The 16181-nt window shown below is 53.0% G+C and overlaps 3 protein-coding genes and 1 non-coding gene across 4 annotated transcripts; 2 read left to right on the forward strand and 2 right to left on the reverse strand.

Moving 5' to 3' along the window:
* Positions 1 to 386: 386 nt before the first annotated feature.
* HRG_10596 (ABC transporter domain-containing protein) lies at positions 387 to 6368 on the reverse strand (the record flags this gene model as incomplete). Its single annotated transcript, XM_044869067.1, has 8 exons — positions 387 to 507; positions 583 to 844; positions 917 to 1170; positions 1228 to 1500; positions 2257 to 2604; positions 2656 to 3198; positions 3253 to 4514; positions 4581 to 6368. The coding sequence occupies 8 exons, from the start codon at positions 6366 to 6368 to the stop codon at positions 387 to 389; spliced, it is 4851 nt and encodes a 1616-aa protein (XP_044715809.1).
* Positions 6369 to 7313: 945 nt separating this feature from the next.
* Positions 7314 to 7386, forward strand: HRG_12138. The gene has a single exon. It is a non-coding gene; the product is annotated as a tRNA-Asn (tRNA).
* Positions 7387 to 10083: 2697 nt separating this feature from the next.
* Positions 10084 to 11599, reverse strand: HRG_10597 (regulatory P domain-containing protein; the record flags this gene model as incomplete). The annotated part of the gene is made up of 2 exons (XM_044869068.1): positions 10084 to 11144; positions 11251 to 11599. The coding sequence occupies 2 exons, from the start codon at positions 11597 to 11599 to the stop codon at positions 10084 to 10086; spliced, it is 1410 nt and encodes a 469-aa protein (XP_044715810.1).
* A 3549-nt stretch (positions 11600 to 15148) lies between these two features.
* Positions 15149 to 15598, forward strand: HRG_10598 (cytochrome p450 domain-containing protein; the record flags this gene model as incomplete). The annotated part of the gene is made up of 1 exon (XM_044869069.1): positions 15149 to 15598. One exon carries the CDS (start codon positions 15149 to 15151, stop codon positions 15596 to 15598), a length of 450 nt encoding a protein of 149 aa, XP_044715811.1.
* Between the last annotated feature and the right edge of the window lie 583 nt (positions 15599 to 16181).

A 16181-nucleotide genomic window follows, 5' to 3' on the forward strand; every position in this document is an offset into this window, starting at 1 on the left:
TAAAATGCCTACGTATATTGGAGGTACCTGGTACCGCGTCTCCCCGTCGCCAAGCCTCCCGTCTCTGCGAGGTACCTCGTTAAAGAAGGGAAGGAAACTCCATGTTCCCCGCCTTTGCGAAGCTTGATATTTCAAGGCAGACAAACACGCAAGTCACAGCAACCAATGCCGTCGCAACCTGACGCGCTTCGCCGGCACGCGGATTTCGTTTTCTGTCGTGATCGCTGACTGCGGTCAAGTCTTAATTCATGGTCAATGTGTTGGATGACCTTGCACATAGACAACAATTGACGACAAACTCGGACGAACACGGACGCGGAAAACAGACTGGAGACTGCGCATGAACCCCAAGACCACTTTATGGTACATGATTGCTAAAAGGTCGTTCAGTTCAGCTCGTGGGCCGACTTGATCGCCTTGGACTTGCCCGTATCAATCACGATGGCCGGATCCTCGGGGTCCCCCTTTCGACTAACTTCGTTGCCTCTCTTGGTCTCGACAGTCGTCCTGTTGTCGTCAGTCAGTCGAGTCCATTCGGACATGGGGAAGAGACAGCATTGCAAAGCGTCTAGCTTGACTTACCTTTCGCCTTTAACATCGAGCACCTTGCCCTCTGGCTGGCCGTTGCCCCAGTTCCAGCTCACTGTGTCGCCAGGCTTGGGACCTTTGGCTGGATTTTCGGCACCCTTGCTCTCCTCCTCTTTCCCCTCGTCCTCCTCCTCGTCTTCACCTTCTCCCTCGGTTTCTTCCTCTTCCTCTTGTTCTAGTTCCTCGCCGTCATCCTCTTTGTCCTCGTCTGCATTCTCGGCCTCATTCTTCTCGTCACGGCTCTTCTTTGCGGTGCCTTTGGACATGCTTCGGGTTTCGTGGGCTCCATCGGTCCCATTAGCCTTCTCGCTGTGGCCGTTCTTCTCACCTGCCTTGTTTTCCTCAGACGACCTGCCCTTTTCTGTCTCTCTTTTTTTGTTGGCGCCGGTATTCTTGTCGTCAGCTTTCCGCTTGTCGCTAGTCTGCTGCTCGCTGTCCCCATTCTTGGCCTCCTTGTTCCCCTTGTTACTTTTCAAGATATCGTGACCCCAATTCTTGAGTGACGCGTACGACTTGGTCCTTTTCACCTCCTCGGTCGACTTTTCGTTATTTACCTTTTCTTCTTGGGCCAGGTGTCTCTTGCTGTCATGGTGCGCTTAACCGAGTGTCAAGTAGTAGTTAATTCATGCGCGCACTTACCAGTAAGCCACAACCTTTCTCATATGCTGGATCTGATCGTCTGTGTACCTCTCGGGGTCCTTATCCGGGTTTGACTCGAGAATCGAGATGATGTTGCGGCCGCTATCGTGCCCAACCGACTCTGTTGCCCCTTCGCCCTTAGGCCACCCAGCGCTCTGGGAATCGTCCGACTTGAGCCAGGTCTCGAGTTCCGACACTGTCATGTTGACAAGGTCGTTGAACTCCTCAATGACTGTGCTTTGGTCCTTCATGGTGTCCTGGTCCTTTCCGTGGCTATTCAACAATTCAAATTGTCTCAATAAGCTGCTTAGGTCTGCGACGATGTGTTGGTCGTCCCGGTTTCCTGCTTGTGTGTGACTCTTGAGCACAGCTGGGTCAAAGACCCAGCCTAGCTTTGTATCACTGCGCCGATTCCTCGGCGAAGTGATGACGTTTCCGGCACCATACGTCATAGACATCCAAGCCAACCAAGATCGGGTCCGTTCACCTGCCTGCTCTGAGACATTGAGCGCAGCGACGGGGTGGTTTACTGGGTAATGAGAAAATAAATCTGGTAGTGCATTGCTCTTCCTTTTTCTTGTCCCGATTCGATGCTGCATGTGCGCGATCGTACGAGAACATACGGATAATAGTCCTCCTCATTGTGAAGGTTGAACAGTGCGTGTTTAAAGTTTCATCCACGCTTGGTGAATCCTCAAAATGATGGTATAGATGAGCCCAACGTGAACGATCTGATACTTTCCAAGATGAATCCTCGGCCGAGAGGATCAATGGCGTTGCAATGCATCGTGTAATCTATCAGCGCTGTCTCCCTTGGCGTCCAATGGTGACGACGGACGTCTACACGAACGTGTACGTTCAAGTGGCTCCACGTGCCGCCAAGCACATGGCATCCTTTAGATACAGTAGTGAGGCTATATTTATATGACCACGTCTGCCTTGTCCTTAGCGAAACCCGCTCGTGACGCTTACTCGCTTTGTCTTTGTTTGTCTCTCCATCTTGCTCTCAATGCCCTCAATAAAACCCACGCCAAAATGCGGTATGCCACAATGCTCCCCGCCAGTGCGCCCACGTTCACCACCGGATCAACATCAAATTTGTACAGCTCCAGCACCTGCTGGCCCGTCTCGATCGGACATCCTCCCGTGGGAAGCCGCTGCGCGTCGGTGCATGTAAAGGTGACTCCGCGGAGCGAATAGGGCGCCACGGCACGGGTGGCGTAACGGATCGGCGAAAGATAGTTGGCGGCTCGGAACATGTCCGGCATGTCGATGGAGAGGATCCCGGCCATGACGGTGGCCACGGAGAGAAAGATGCCCATGGCGTTCACGGCGAAGCCTGTATGTCCGAAGAGCGTGTTGAACATGATACCCAAGCTTTCGCCGCAAGACACGATTCCGAAGCAAGCAAAGACCCAAGAAAAGTACATGGCGAGCGTCCTTGGCAGTCCGACGGCAAATACTGCAAGCACTCCGGACAGCAAGCAGCTCACCACCTCAAAGGGCACCTCGAGGATTGTGTAGGCAGCCAGGAAGGGGTCCACGCCGTACACGCCGTCGTCGTCTTCCCGGTAAAAGACGTCGCGCTCGGCCGGGTATATGGCGACGTTCTGGAGCATCCCGACAAAGTAGAGCGCCCCGAGCTCCTGCACGAATCCCATCCGGTTTTGTACGGAGTAGTAGTCGTTGCGCAATGGGGCGAAGAAGAGTGTGAGCACAATGGCCAGACCGAGGACCTGCATTGTCCGAGCAAGGATTTGTTGTGGCTGGCGTCGGGTATTGATGAAGGCCCGGTGAAGAAGCAGGGGGAGCGCAGCCGAGAAAGCCGTCCGCTTACGGACGAGAGCGCCAAGCTCAGCCGGCGTTGACAGGTCCGCCTTATTGAACGAATTGCCGCGGGGGCATGTGCGGGCGCGGGCTTGGAACTCTTCGTTTGCCATCGGAGCCTCTGTATTTGCCATTGTCCCTTCCCTGTGACCGTCAAGCCGTGTTGCTTCAGGAGTACCACTGTCCGGCCCGTCCAACTCTTGAAGTTCGGCCTTGAGAGGACCTGCCCCATCAAGCGGCCTTTGTCCATGGCTCTTCCAACCCTCAATTAGCTTCTGTACTCTCTCCTGGCTTTCAGCCTCTCTGTCATCTCGCTGCAAGTCAACGGTTATCAGGTCGAGGGCGAAGTCGGCCGGGTTTGTATCACGCGGACACGCATAGCCATACGTGCCAAAGTGATCGAGCATATCTTTTGCTGGACCGGCGAAGACAGACGAGCCCCCACGTGCGAGCAAGAGGATGTTTCCGAAATGTCTGAACAGGTCTGAGCGCGCTTGATGGATGGTCAGAATGAGGGTGCGACCTTCGCTAGATAAGCCTCTGAGAACTTCCATGATAGAACTCGCAGTGAACGCATCGAGGCCCGACGTCGGCTCATCAAGTAGAAGAACGCGAGGATCGGTAAGGATCTGCACGGCGATGGAGACGCGACGCTTCTCGCCGCCAGAAATTCCCTTGATAATATCGCTCCCGATCAGCGTGTTGGCACAGTCCTTCAAACCCATTTTGAGCAAAATCTCGTCGGCGCGTCGGCTTTTTTCGGCGGCGCTCATAAAATATGGCAGACGTAGGCCGGCCGCGAACCGGAGAGTCTCTCGGACAGTCAAGGAGGGCAAAAGCGCATCGTCGTCTTGACAAACATAAGAGCAGACAGATCGGATAACGGCATTCGAAGGCATGGCATCGTTGAACGTGAGCCTCCCAGATGGGCGATACTTTGTACCGACAGAATTGCGCAGCCGCAGCGCCATCGCGTTGAGGAGCGACGTCTTGCCGCTGCCTGATGGACCCATGATGATGTTCAACACGCCGGCTTGAAACGTGGTATCGACAGGGTTGAGAATGGTCTTACGCGGCAGCTTCTTGCCAAAAATGGATGTTTTATCCAATGCCAGCGCGAAACGATCAAGTCCGAGGTCAACGGTCCGCACTTCGGCGGAAGGGGCTGCCATCGTCTCCTTGCCGGCGGACAGGTCGGTATCTGTAGTACGGGTACGAGTAATAGCTATGCCCGGCTTGAAAAAATGAAGTCCGACGGAGGAGAGGGCGCAAAAGAGGACTGTGAAGGCTACCATTGCGATGATGGGACGGGCGACCCAATCCCTAGGGAAGCCAAGAGACTCCATGATGTACTCGCCCGTGTACTGGATGCACGCAGGATTCGAAGGGCCGCCCGGGCTTGGACAGTCATAGAAACTGCCCTGAAACTCGTTGCCAGCGTAGGCGCTGAAAGCATAGAACTTGTCATAGTTAGACCTATGTCCTTGATCTCGCATTGTGTTCTGTAGGAGGAAGAGGGAGCTCACAGTATAAGTTATCCACTTGAGCCATCTCACGTAAACTGGAATAGTATTGCTCTGAATGAATATGCCAGCTGCAACGCTTTGCAGTGTATACACCAAGTTCGCGATCAAACTTGCGCCAGCGAAGTGTCTCACAGCGACGACGCACGTCATGGCGCATGTCACAGCGATGTAGTGGCTCACCAAGGTAATGGCGAAGAAGATGAGAAGCTTCTCGGCGTCGCGGTCGAAGCCGGCCATGAAATAGACCAACAGGGTAAAGAGGAGAGGCACCGGCACGTCTTCCGTGGGCAACCGAGCCAGGCGGCGCGAGAAAATGAAAGGCAAAGCGTCGACGCAATTGTCCGAGAACTCGCGGTCAAAGGTAGCAATGTCAATCGTCATTCGATAGACTTCGAATATAAGAATCAAGTATCCTTGCAAGCCGGCTACCGTGTACAGACCACCCTCGCGCGATCGGATGCCAGCCTGGTCTCGACCGAGGTTGTAGAACAGATAGCCAACGACGAGGCCCATGAAGATGGCCTCGAAGACGGAGGCCGCCATGCCTAAGGGGTCCCGATACGTCACCTTGAAGGTGCGGTCAGTCAAGACGCAGAGCTGGCGGCCGAAGCCGTTGCGAGCCACGGTTGTCGAACCCCGTGTTCCCCGGCCGACGGTGTCCTCGGCCGCAGTCACCGGGGCGAAGCGTGTTGGGCACTCCAAGCGCCACGCGGCCCTGAGCCTCTCGACTCGGGCCCTGCTCTCCTGCTCCAGCTCGGGAGTTCTGTTGTCCACCGCAGAGATGTCGATGACGTGGTCTGCGGGATTCACAAAAGCCGGCATCTCGAGGCCCTGGTCGTTGAACCAAGGGAGGCAGCCGACCATGGTGCCGGAGTAGACGGGGCCGCCCTTGGACAAGACGATGAGATTATCAAACAAGTGCCATATCTCGGAGCGGGGCTGATGGATGGTGGTTATAATGGTCCGTCCTTTGCGAGCGAGTGCCTTGAGAGCGCGCATAACTTGAAAGGCGCTCGTGGCATCAAGACCTGTTGTAGGCTCGTCGAGGAAGAGCACGGATGGGTTGGCAAGCAGCTGGACTCCGATACTGACGCGCCGCTTTTCACCGCCCGAACACCCTCGGTGCTGGCTGCTGCCGATCCTTGTATCGGCGCAGTCCTTCAGCCCGAGCTCGCGGATGACCTCGTCAACCACCCTCTGGCAATGGCACGCCGGCGTCGAGGCCGGCAAGCGTAAGTCGGCAGAGTACCGGAGGGTTTCCCTGACGGTGAGAGTGGGGAGAAGGACATCCTGCTGCATCACGTAGGCGTGCCTCACAGAGTGCACGCCCAGCCGCCCGTTGAAAGTCGTCGTGCCTGTTTGGCACAGTCTCGAGCTGGTGACCCTCTCGGCCATGGTATTGAGCAGTGTCGTCTTGCCGGACCCGCTGCCCCCGATGATGGCCGTGAGGGAGCCTGGCTCCAGATCAGCCGCGACCGAGTCCAAGAGCGTCCTTGCAAGAGAGGCTACATGTTGACTGTTTGGTTTTGAAGTGAAGAGAAGCTGGTAGGTGGCTGGTTCGAGGAGGGAGGGCGTTAGATTGATCGAGACGGAGAGATTTCGGATTCGGACATGGACAGACTCGACGTCGGCTAGGGAGAGACTTCCGCCGCCAGCCAGCGACAGCCGCCTGCCCACTTGCTTCTCTCGGGCAGTTTGGTCCCCCGACGTGTCTTTCAAGCTGTGTGGGTCTGTTTTCTCTGGCTCTGACAGGCTGTGGGCCACCTCGGCAACGTCTTGGACGGCCATGACCTCGATTAGAAGCGTCTGGCGCCGAGTTCCACGATGCAGCTTTGTTGTATCTTTCTCGTCTGCCCTCGCCAAACCCGTTGTATTTCCTGGAAGAGTGGACGCATATACTCCTCATGTACGAACTACACTCCTAACCGAGGCACGGTCCGAGCCCCCGGGGATCTCGAGGCGGCTGCGGTTGGGTGGACTAACCCGACTCGTACCCCCGCCTTGCTAGTGATGCAAGATCCGTGACGGGACGGGCAGATGAGGTGGAGTCTCAGGGGGGAAAGAGAAAAAAAGAAAATAAAGCTCACAAACTGGGCGGCATAGAGAAATGGCTCGGGTGAGGAAGTAAGTTACCTGTCTCAAGTCGAACAAACATACGTACAGTACTCCGTACCGTAGCACTGGCTCTCATCAGGACTTCGTACATGCGCAGACGTGGTCCCTGTCTATCCCGACTCGTACAGCAGTGGAGCAAACTGCAGCTAAGTATGCTGCTGCCCTTTTGGGAATCCGGTGCTGCACAGTTGACTTGTACACCAACTCTGCAGCCCATTCGTCTTCTCTTTGGTCCTTCTACTGACGGAGCAGTCCACTCTTCCTCAACGCATTTGGCACCATTGATTCGTTGCTCGTCTCGCACTAGAGTTCGTCTTCATGTTGTCATTGACAATTTAATGTGGCGTAGCGTGAAGACGCGCGAGGCATCGACCAACATCAGAGTTGCGTGGCACCGTGGGGGCCCAACAAACACGAGTACTGGGCAAAACCCTCATTTCTTTTGTCCAACGGCCCTTGTCGCGACAGCGGCTGATGATTGGTTCTTGTGGTCTGGTCCTCTCGAACTTGACTGCCTCAAAAAAGGACGTGATGAGCGCCTCAGTATTGCTGTAATTGATGGTAGGCCAACGGCGGGACCAATATGGAGCCGAACAAATGTCCCGGTCGCCAACACATTCCCGTATGGCGCAATAGGCAGCGCGTCTGACTGTTAATCAGGAGGTTGAAAGTTCGAACCTTTCTATGGGAGTATTAGTTAAAGTTGAATTGTTTTTTGGCAAGGCGTTGTGAAAGTCAGTTGTGGTTTTTTTCTAGCTTCAAACTGGACCCGACATCTTACTTTCAAGCATGCTACGAAAGAACCTTGCGCTGCGAGAATTCCCCAATCGAGTATCTCCTGTCTCGACCTCTTTCCCGTATCTTCGACTGCTACTTCATCCAAGCATCTTCAAACGCACAGGACGCGATCCAGCGGCAGCCAGTTTGGTGGTTACTCAACCCCGATTTGACAGCTCATCTAGACATGGATTTGTTTTGAATCCGTCTTCTTGGGATGTTTGACGGATGTGGGGATGGCTGCTTGACAGGTGCGGAGGTTCATGCTCGCCAAGACCAGTATATGTGGTCTACTTCGGAGAATAACATGCAAGATCATTAATGCCATTAATTGGTATTCGACATGAGACAGTAAAACAGGTGGCTGTACTAGCCTGTAGGATGGTGGTGTGCAAGTCGGCTAACGATGCCGGTATCTGGCAGCTCCACGCTTAGAGCAACGCGAAGGGAAGGTAGAAAGGACGATGACGCTGTCGAACTCACCGTCGGGCTCATGACAGCTTGATTCGCCTGGCGAGCTGATCTCTCAACCAGTGTGAATCGCCCAGAAAGGGGTCTATTGACTTGACTCAATTAGGCCTATCGATTAGTATTAAAGGCGATCGAGTGTTGTAATTAGCTCCGCGGAGAAAAGCGGTTAGAGTTAAAGTTAAGAATGGCGGAATACCCACTTATTTGACACCATGTCTTCAGAGCCGTCGAAACAAGGGTAAGAGCAAGGGGCCACTGAAGACGAGAGAAAATACGTCAGCTTTCCAAGTTTCCTCCCAAGAAAGAAAATCATTAATTAATTACTATCTCCTAAACAGCACCAACATATATAGCTACCACCACCACGTCTGGTAGGCATTCCCAGCTGAGCGTTCAGCCATCCAATGCTGGTGCTCTTCTACTGGCAGCCCTACATGACTATGGACGTCCTCTTCGCCAAGACCCCTCCTTGTCCAAGGTCTAGCAGGACAACATGTTCGCCCACACGCAAGACCTTTTCCAGCCGCGGGTCCCGTGTATGTAGCCATAGTCGGCCATGGCCATAAATGCCGCTGTAGCCCACGGCGACAGGTTCGCCTTGGTCGAAAGGGGGTATGCCGTCGATGTAGGAGAAGACTACTGTTGGGTCAATATGGTAAGTACCCTCGCCGTAGAACTCTGATCTGAAATTGCTGAGCCCTGCAGTCGATGTAGCTCCTTGTACATAGTCTTTTCGTGCTCGACCAAGGCTTCGTGGCCTGGCCTGAGAACCACGCGTTGAGAGAGGAACACGGTCGGAAATCGTGGCCGGACTAGCGCCTGGAGGAAGGCTGGCCAAAGCGACATCACCCACATCGCCAGGGTCTCGATTCGACCATGTTCGAGGGTGGCGATAAGGACACTTATTCGGGGCGTTCGGTTCTCCCCCGCATCGACTGCTAAGCTATAAGTCTGGCACTAACGCAGCGGCCCGTCCCGCCCCTCGCCATTACCAGATGGCTCCGTCTAGCCGCACAGGAATGAAGGAGGGAAAAAATCAAGAGGTGGATTAAGGTCTATGTTCACTCCCCTCCTCTCGTCTCAAACGACGGTCCATTTGTACCCCTCCTTCCCCTGGCTGGCCCCTTCCTGCTGCCATGGTCCTTCTTGCTCCATCACACAGTCCTGGACTTGCTCCTCGCCTGCGTGGATCACTCATGTAATGCGAGCATCAAGACGCCAACCAGCACGCCAGCCACGAGCAAGTGGCTAGACAATGCCCTTGCGCCTTATATAATGGTCAACCCCCAGAACGTCGCGCCCAACGCAGTAGTGTCCGATTTGTTGCCGCGCATTGGCGGCATCTAATGCCCGAGGACGAGGCACTCCTGAGGCAAGTGTTCAACGGGCGTAAGCCACTCGATCGAAGCAGCAATGTCATGCATGAATGGCACGCTTGGCTTCATCGGACGCAGATCGGCCCTATTGTCGACCTATTCCCCGAAACATTGCAGGCTGGCTCCCTCGGACTAAGGCTAAGCCAGAAGCTTACCATCTGCATCGTGTCGTGCAGCAGCCCCGGCTGCGTCGTGCTGGGCACTGTCCGGTCTCGCTCCATCACATACGAAGAGTGGACACGATCGAGCCTCGGAGAGTTACAACGGAGAATCCTGGAGGACTTGGCCGAGTACATCCCCCGCCGCGGGCGAGCCGGATGTAATCCGACGGGACATCTGCTGACCACCCAAACGTGACTCCAGCCTAGCCTACGATCACAAGTGCACAGAGGTCTTCAAGTTTGACGGGTTCAACCTACTGGCTCTCAACTTCGTGCTTAGAAGAACAGTCGTTGGACCGCTCATCGCCTCTTACGAAGTTCTCCCATCGTTAACCCCCCTTTCATCCTTTGACTGAAGCCTCCGTTCCACTTGCCACGCCTTCTTTCTTGGGTGGAGGCATATTACGTTTACAGCGGGAGTCTAATGAATTGTCGAATAATTCCGGCCCACACCCAGCGCCCGACTTGCCGCACCTTGTAGACGCTGCTTCCATCCACCGGCCGAAATTATAACCGAACATATTTGCATCGAGGCGGGGTTCATTTGATTGAATCGTTGCATCATGTTACAACTTTCCTCCAAGTTCCTTAATACGCGTCCCCCTAGCCGGTAAATTTTAAGGAAAAGATGCCGCGCTCGATGCTATTGACGAGCACGTAGCCACTCTTGAAGTACGGATAAACGGACCATGCTCCATTAAATGTAACAGTACCGCCCTCCGCGTCGTCATTTGGGTAGACATCGAAGAAACCAACCTCTTTGAAAAGAGAGCCGGTGTCATCCTCGACAATGGTGGAAACGTTGACCATCCGCAGGCCCGAGCCGTAGTTGCTCTGGTACGAGAGGCCGTCAAGTACGTACTGGTTGTGATCGATGGATTTGACCGGGCTTTTGTAGATGCCCGTGAAGACTGGCTTGGTAAGGTCGGACACGTCGACAATGTACGTAGTTGTGTGGCCATCGCTCGCCATGCCCGCAGACTTCAACTCGTCCTGCTCATCATCGAGGAGCAAATAGCGCTGGTCGCTCGTGGCAAGCCAGCCCTGATGAGTGTAACTCGCGCCCTTGTATGTCGTGCGAGACAGCTGCCGCGGCGATGGCCGGTTGGTGATGTCGACGATTGTCAGCGAATCCTCGTTGAAGCAGTGACAGATCTCGCGTCCCTGAAAATCTCGCTGCGGACCCCGATAAATGACACACTGTGCGTCGTGGACGTAGCCGTCCTGGGAAACACAGCCGTTGTCCTGGGGATGGCGGGGATTTGACACGTCAACCATCCATAAGCCCCCCCGACACTTTTCGTTGCGGGCGGTGCCGACAGCGAAGATGGTCTTCGTTTCTTCGTTGGCGACGATGTTATGACTGCTGCCAAAGCCGCTGAAGAGAGCCGCCAGATCGCTGCTAGTGCTGAAGCTTGGCGGGTTCTTGGGGTCTACCTTGAGCAGCTTGGTGAGGTCGAAGATTTGCAGCCCGTGGTCGGGGGCTTCGGAGCCAATGTACGCGTGGTTGCCAATGACTTTGATATCTCGCCAGATTGAAGCCTCCGTCTGCGTGTTCAATCGGCCGAAATATTGCAGGCTGCCATCAGAGAGCACTTCGACAAATGCGGTGCCGTCGGCCTGTCCGACGAGGGCAAACTCGCGTCCGTCAGGCGACGTCCAGCCTGGGTCGAACATTCATGTCAGTGTCACGCAGGTCATGGAAGTCCGCCAGCCTTTGGAGAGGTGAGAAGAGAAACCGAGTTTCTCTTTACTGCGCTGATCGCTTACCCCAGACGTCGTTGCCTCTGCGCGAGCGGCTTTGCATGTCCTGGTGACGGAGAAAACCCTTGAGATCGAGCTTGTTGCATGAATACTCGCCCGCCTTTCCATCCTTACAAGCAGTAGCAGGCTGTAGAATGTAGCGGTCCTTGGCAAAGGCTCCGGCTTGCTCGTCGCGTGCTTGTTGATCAAGCTTCATCCGCTTGCTCTCCTCCATGGATACGGCATTGGGGGCATTGTAAGCTTGGAGATCCGCCGGTCCGACAACGGCCTCGGACTTTGATACCCGAGTCGGGCCTGCCAGGGCGGTACCCGCGAGAGTGGCGAGGACAAAAGAAGTAATGGAGCCCTTCATCATTTCCGGCAAGTGGAAAGTTGTCGAAGCTTGGTGATGTGGCTTTGCAAGACCAAATCAACACACTTGTTGCTTCCAATCGAGCAATTTATGTTATCTGCCGGAGCCCTCTCCATGATACAGTACTTCTAATAATGGGAAGACGTTCTCGCTTGGATGATCAGGGCAGGTCGCGTTCAAAGGCGGCATATGTGGCCAGGGTTGTATTCGGCTAGATTAAAGATAACCAGTGCTCCTTCGGGAAGCTTGGTAACTGTTCGTGGGAGGTCGTGACCAGCATATCCATGTCCCTGGAGTCGAGGAGATTAGGAGGGCACCAAAAACGTCGCGGTGCATCGCCTTTCACACTTGTTTGCTCCAGCCCTTGGAGGGGAAGGGGGTGGAGCAGCCAATTGACACTGCCGCACGGCCGTCACTGATTCCATCCCGTCTTCCGCCACGGCTCCGTTTGGCAAGCCAAACCAGGCCCTTTTAAATCGGACAAACAGGCGTTGTGTGGGGAAGTAATGAGTTGTTAATTAAAGAATTGGGGTCAATATGTGTTGCCTTTGCGAGAAAATAACATAAAGCGAACACTGCTTGATGCCGAGTCTCTGAACATGACTTCCGACGTGTACGATCAAGACGGAGAGGTTAATGCAAGCACCAAGAGCCGCCAATGGGAACGACTAGCCCCCCAGTCATGACTTCATCATCAGAATGGGGCAATTGAGGGGTCCGATTGCACCAGACCAAAGGAGCCAGCTTGGGGTGGGTGTTCGGTCACGCATGAACCCTACAGTTGCATGCACACACGAATATGATCAGGCACAACGCTGCCGATGCAGAGTAAGATAAGAGGTTAGAAGCTGTGGCATTTGCCTGTCAAGCCGTGTCAAGCTACACTGTTCATATTTTGCAATCATGGGCCGAGAAGTCGAAGCAGACTAAAGCGATACTTCTATCGCCAGCGGCACGTCTCTTGACTGCAAGGCAATTTCGTCAGCAGCGTAGACTCCAAGCTTTAGTAGCTACTGCAACAGCTCAGACCAAGGTGGAAGGTGGAGCTTGTGACCATTGAATGCTACCATACATGTGTGGCCAAGGCAGACTTCAACTGTGAGGGCCTCCTCATGCATCTTGGATGGATGGCCTGCCATATCGAGAAGGAGAAATGACAGAGGGTTTCACATCGACTTTCCTCTTTGGCCCAAGTGCGTCTTTGACCTGGCTGCTAGTCACCCCCCGCTACTAGTGGATACGTTGCTCCGGATTGTAAGACGGAGTTGGAGCCTCTGGTTGCTCTTGGCCTCGATGCCCTTTGCTGGAGAAGGGTGGAGGGTCATAAGCCATCACTCGCCCCATCGTTTCAAATCTTGGAGCTGCCTCCATTCTAGCTGTGATCATTCCGTTTTGAGAGGCTCCGCGCGCACACTGAATGTCATTCTCCAGGTTTCTTGGGCAGTCGTTTGCATACACGCTCATTGGACAAATGCCATCCGTTTGGGAGCACTCGAATGGCAGTCACTTCATATAGGGGAGAGTTTGTACATGGTGACGCAAGCTGGATCAAATGACACGAGCCTAATCAGGAGTACGGCTGCGCCCCGATGAATCCTTGGGTCGATTTGGATGATGTAAGGCCGAAAGAACTGCAATGCACAAGCAATACACTCCAACAAATGCCTCTATTAGTGCGGATTATACCTGATTCCCTGATTTGCTCTGCGTGACAGACCCCCTAGGTTGGTGATATTGGCACGGTAGCTGAATCAAGCTTCAAGCTATCCCTGATGCCATTCCCGGAGCACGATAGCGGTTGCTTATCCGTATGTTTAAGAGCATAGTCCACGCCTCTGACTTTTAAGTACAGGCAGCAGCAACCTTATTTAACCTTTTGGGTGTGACTTCAGTAAATTTGAATATAGGCAATTTATCGTAGCTGTAAGGCATAGGTTATGTGAAGTAAACCATCCCTCTCAGGCTTATAGCTATCGGACTAAAAATACCGCTTGACCAGCAAAAGTGGAATGCTCTAACAGATGCCTCCATTGGTGCAGATTATAGCTGATTTCCTAGTCTGCTCTGTCTGACACACCCTCCAAGTTGATGATATTTAGCACTATAGCTAAAGTAAGCATCAAGCCATCCCTGATGCCATGCCTTAGGCCTGATAGGGGGTTGCTTATTCGTGTGGTTGAAGAGGCACGGTCTACCCTCGGACGTTTTGATAGAGGCAGCGGCGACCTCTCCGACGCTTTGCAATAGAGGCACTAGCATCTTCTCTCAAAAGCTTGGTGTGACTTAAATATAGCAATTTAACAGTAACTGGAAGTTGCAAGTTGTGTGGGTCTAACCCTCCCTTCCACGTTTATAGCTTCTAAACTAGATACCGCTTAACAAGGCAAAAGCAGAACGCTTCAACAAATGCCCTTATTAGTGCGGATTATAGCTGATTCCCTGGTCTGCTGTGTGAAATTACCTATACGTTCGCCCCATCTAAACTGATTGTCTTTCTTTCCCTTTCTCTCGTATATTTTACTCCAAACGATCGGCTATATGAAATATAAAACGTCCTCCTTTTTCTAGTTATACCCCGCCCATGTAACCTTCTTTATTTCTATGTTTAGCCAAAGTCCTAGTATCGCCAGATACTATATACTATATACCTGTTAGATATCCGTGGAGTTTCGTCGGATCTACCCGGTGGACCGTAGCATCCTACATTAAGCTTGCAGGGTACGACGGGCGTGAAATGCGGTGCTACACCCTCCACTATCTCTGCAACAGTCATAGTACTGGTGCGTGATGTAGAGAGGTAAGACTTGTCCATTCCTACTGGAGATCATTTGAACTCGACTTTATAGCCTTTGGGTCCTACCTCTTTCTATCTATGAGGGTTGGGCACGTCGTAGTGCATGTAATAACATCCGTTATATTTCTGTCTGCGAAGTAAGGTGGCCGCATGAGACACATCATACATGCCTTTTCCTTTCTTTTTGTCTTGCTGCCTCTTATCTTGAGCCGAAACTTAAAGCTATGAAACGTGGCGGCACCAACGAATCTGTACGGTTCCTACCCTTAACCCTAAGATTTACCAACCAATAAGAGTCATAAACTCAACCTCCAGATCTGCAACAAGGGTCAATCTCAAAAACCTGATCGACGGGATAGGAACGGTGTTGCAGCCAAGAACTGCCGATTGGTGACCCGAGGACGTGGAACTCGAAGGTCGTAGATTCGAAGTTGGCACCGTGTCTTGCAATCAGTAACTATAAGACGAGCGTTGGCAGCGGCAGCTGTCCATTACATTGACCCTTGCAAGATTCCATTATTACTCATTACATCCCCAGACTTTAACTTATCTTCCAGTCAGGTTTACTCAAAACCCCCTTTTTGTCAATTAGCTTCATCTCTCACCACTTAAAGGTAAGTATCCTTCAATTTCATCATGACACTATATAGAGTTATGTTTGACTGTGGGTTCAGTTCCGCACCATGACAAACTCATTTGTGGTACAAGCTAGTATGGCTGTTTTAATAGCACTACTGTATCGACAATACTTCAGAAAGATGGCTGGCCAGAGCCTTCCTCCCGGGCCCAAACCCCTACCAATCGTCGGCAATATTATGGACCTCCCACCAAAAGGGGTCCCAGAGTTTCAGCATTGGCTCAAGCACAAGGAAGCATACGGCCTGATTAGCTCCGTCACCGTGATGGGTCAGACGCTTGTCATCATCCATGACAAGCAGGCGGCTCATCATCTGATGGAGAAGAACTCAATAAAGACTTCAGCGCGGCCGCAGTTCGAGTTTGCGTCCAAACTATGTGGCTTTGGCGAGATACTAGCCAGCCAGCAATACGGTGATAAATACCGCCGGGGACGCAAGATGGTGCACCAACAACTGGGCACAATGGCAGCGGCGACCCGGTATAATGACATTCAAGAAGTAGGGGCGCGGCGATTTCTTCTGCAGGTCTTAAATAAACCGGAGCATTTAATCAAGCATCTCAAAACGTAAGTCCGATTGTCTACAGCTCGAGGAGATAAGAACAAGAGGTGAATACCTCTTTCCCGAGCAGGCTATATCTATTAATTGATCGGCTAAGTATCAGCCAACTAATAACTATATTATAGCGAGATTGGTGCAGTCATCTTAAAAATGACATACGGATATACCATCGAGCGGAATAAGGCTGACCCCTTGGTAAACTTGGTCGAGCGTATGATGACCAATATCTCGCTTGCCCTAGTCCCTCTGGGTTGGTTAGTCGATGTTTTTCCTGCCCTTCGGCATCTACCTGATAGTTTCCCCGGAACGTCGTTTAAGGAGACAGCCCGCCGGTGGAACGAGATTAATCAGGCGGTGGCAGAGATTCCCTATTCATTCGTTCGGCGGCAGATGGCGGCACGTAGCTATCGGCCATCATACGTGTCTAAGCTGGTCCAACAGAGCAGCGAGGGCGACACAGAGTTGAGGCCGAGTTATAACGACGAGAACGCCATCAAGTGGACCGCCGCGACTCTATACGGCGCAGGCGCGGACACTACCGTGTCGGCCCTAAGCAGCTTTATCTTAGCTATGGTTATGTTCCCTGAGGTGC

The sequence above is a fragment of the Hirsutella rhossiliensis genome (genome assembly GCF_020360975.1).
Source record: "Hirsutella rhossiliensis strain HR02 chromosome Unknown scaffold00016, whole genome shotgun sequence".
Lineage (NCBI taxonomy): Eukaryota > Fungi > Ascomycota > Sordariomycetes > Hypocreales > Ophiocordycipitaceae > Hirsutella > Hirsutella rhossiliensis.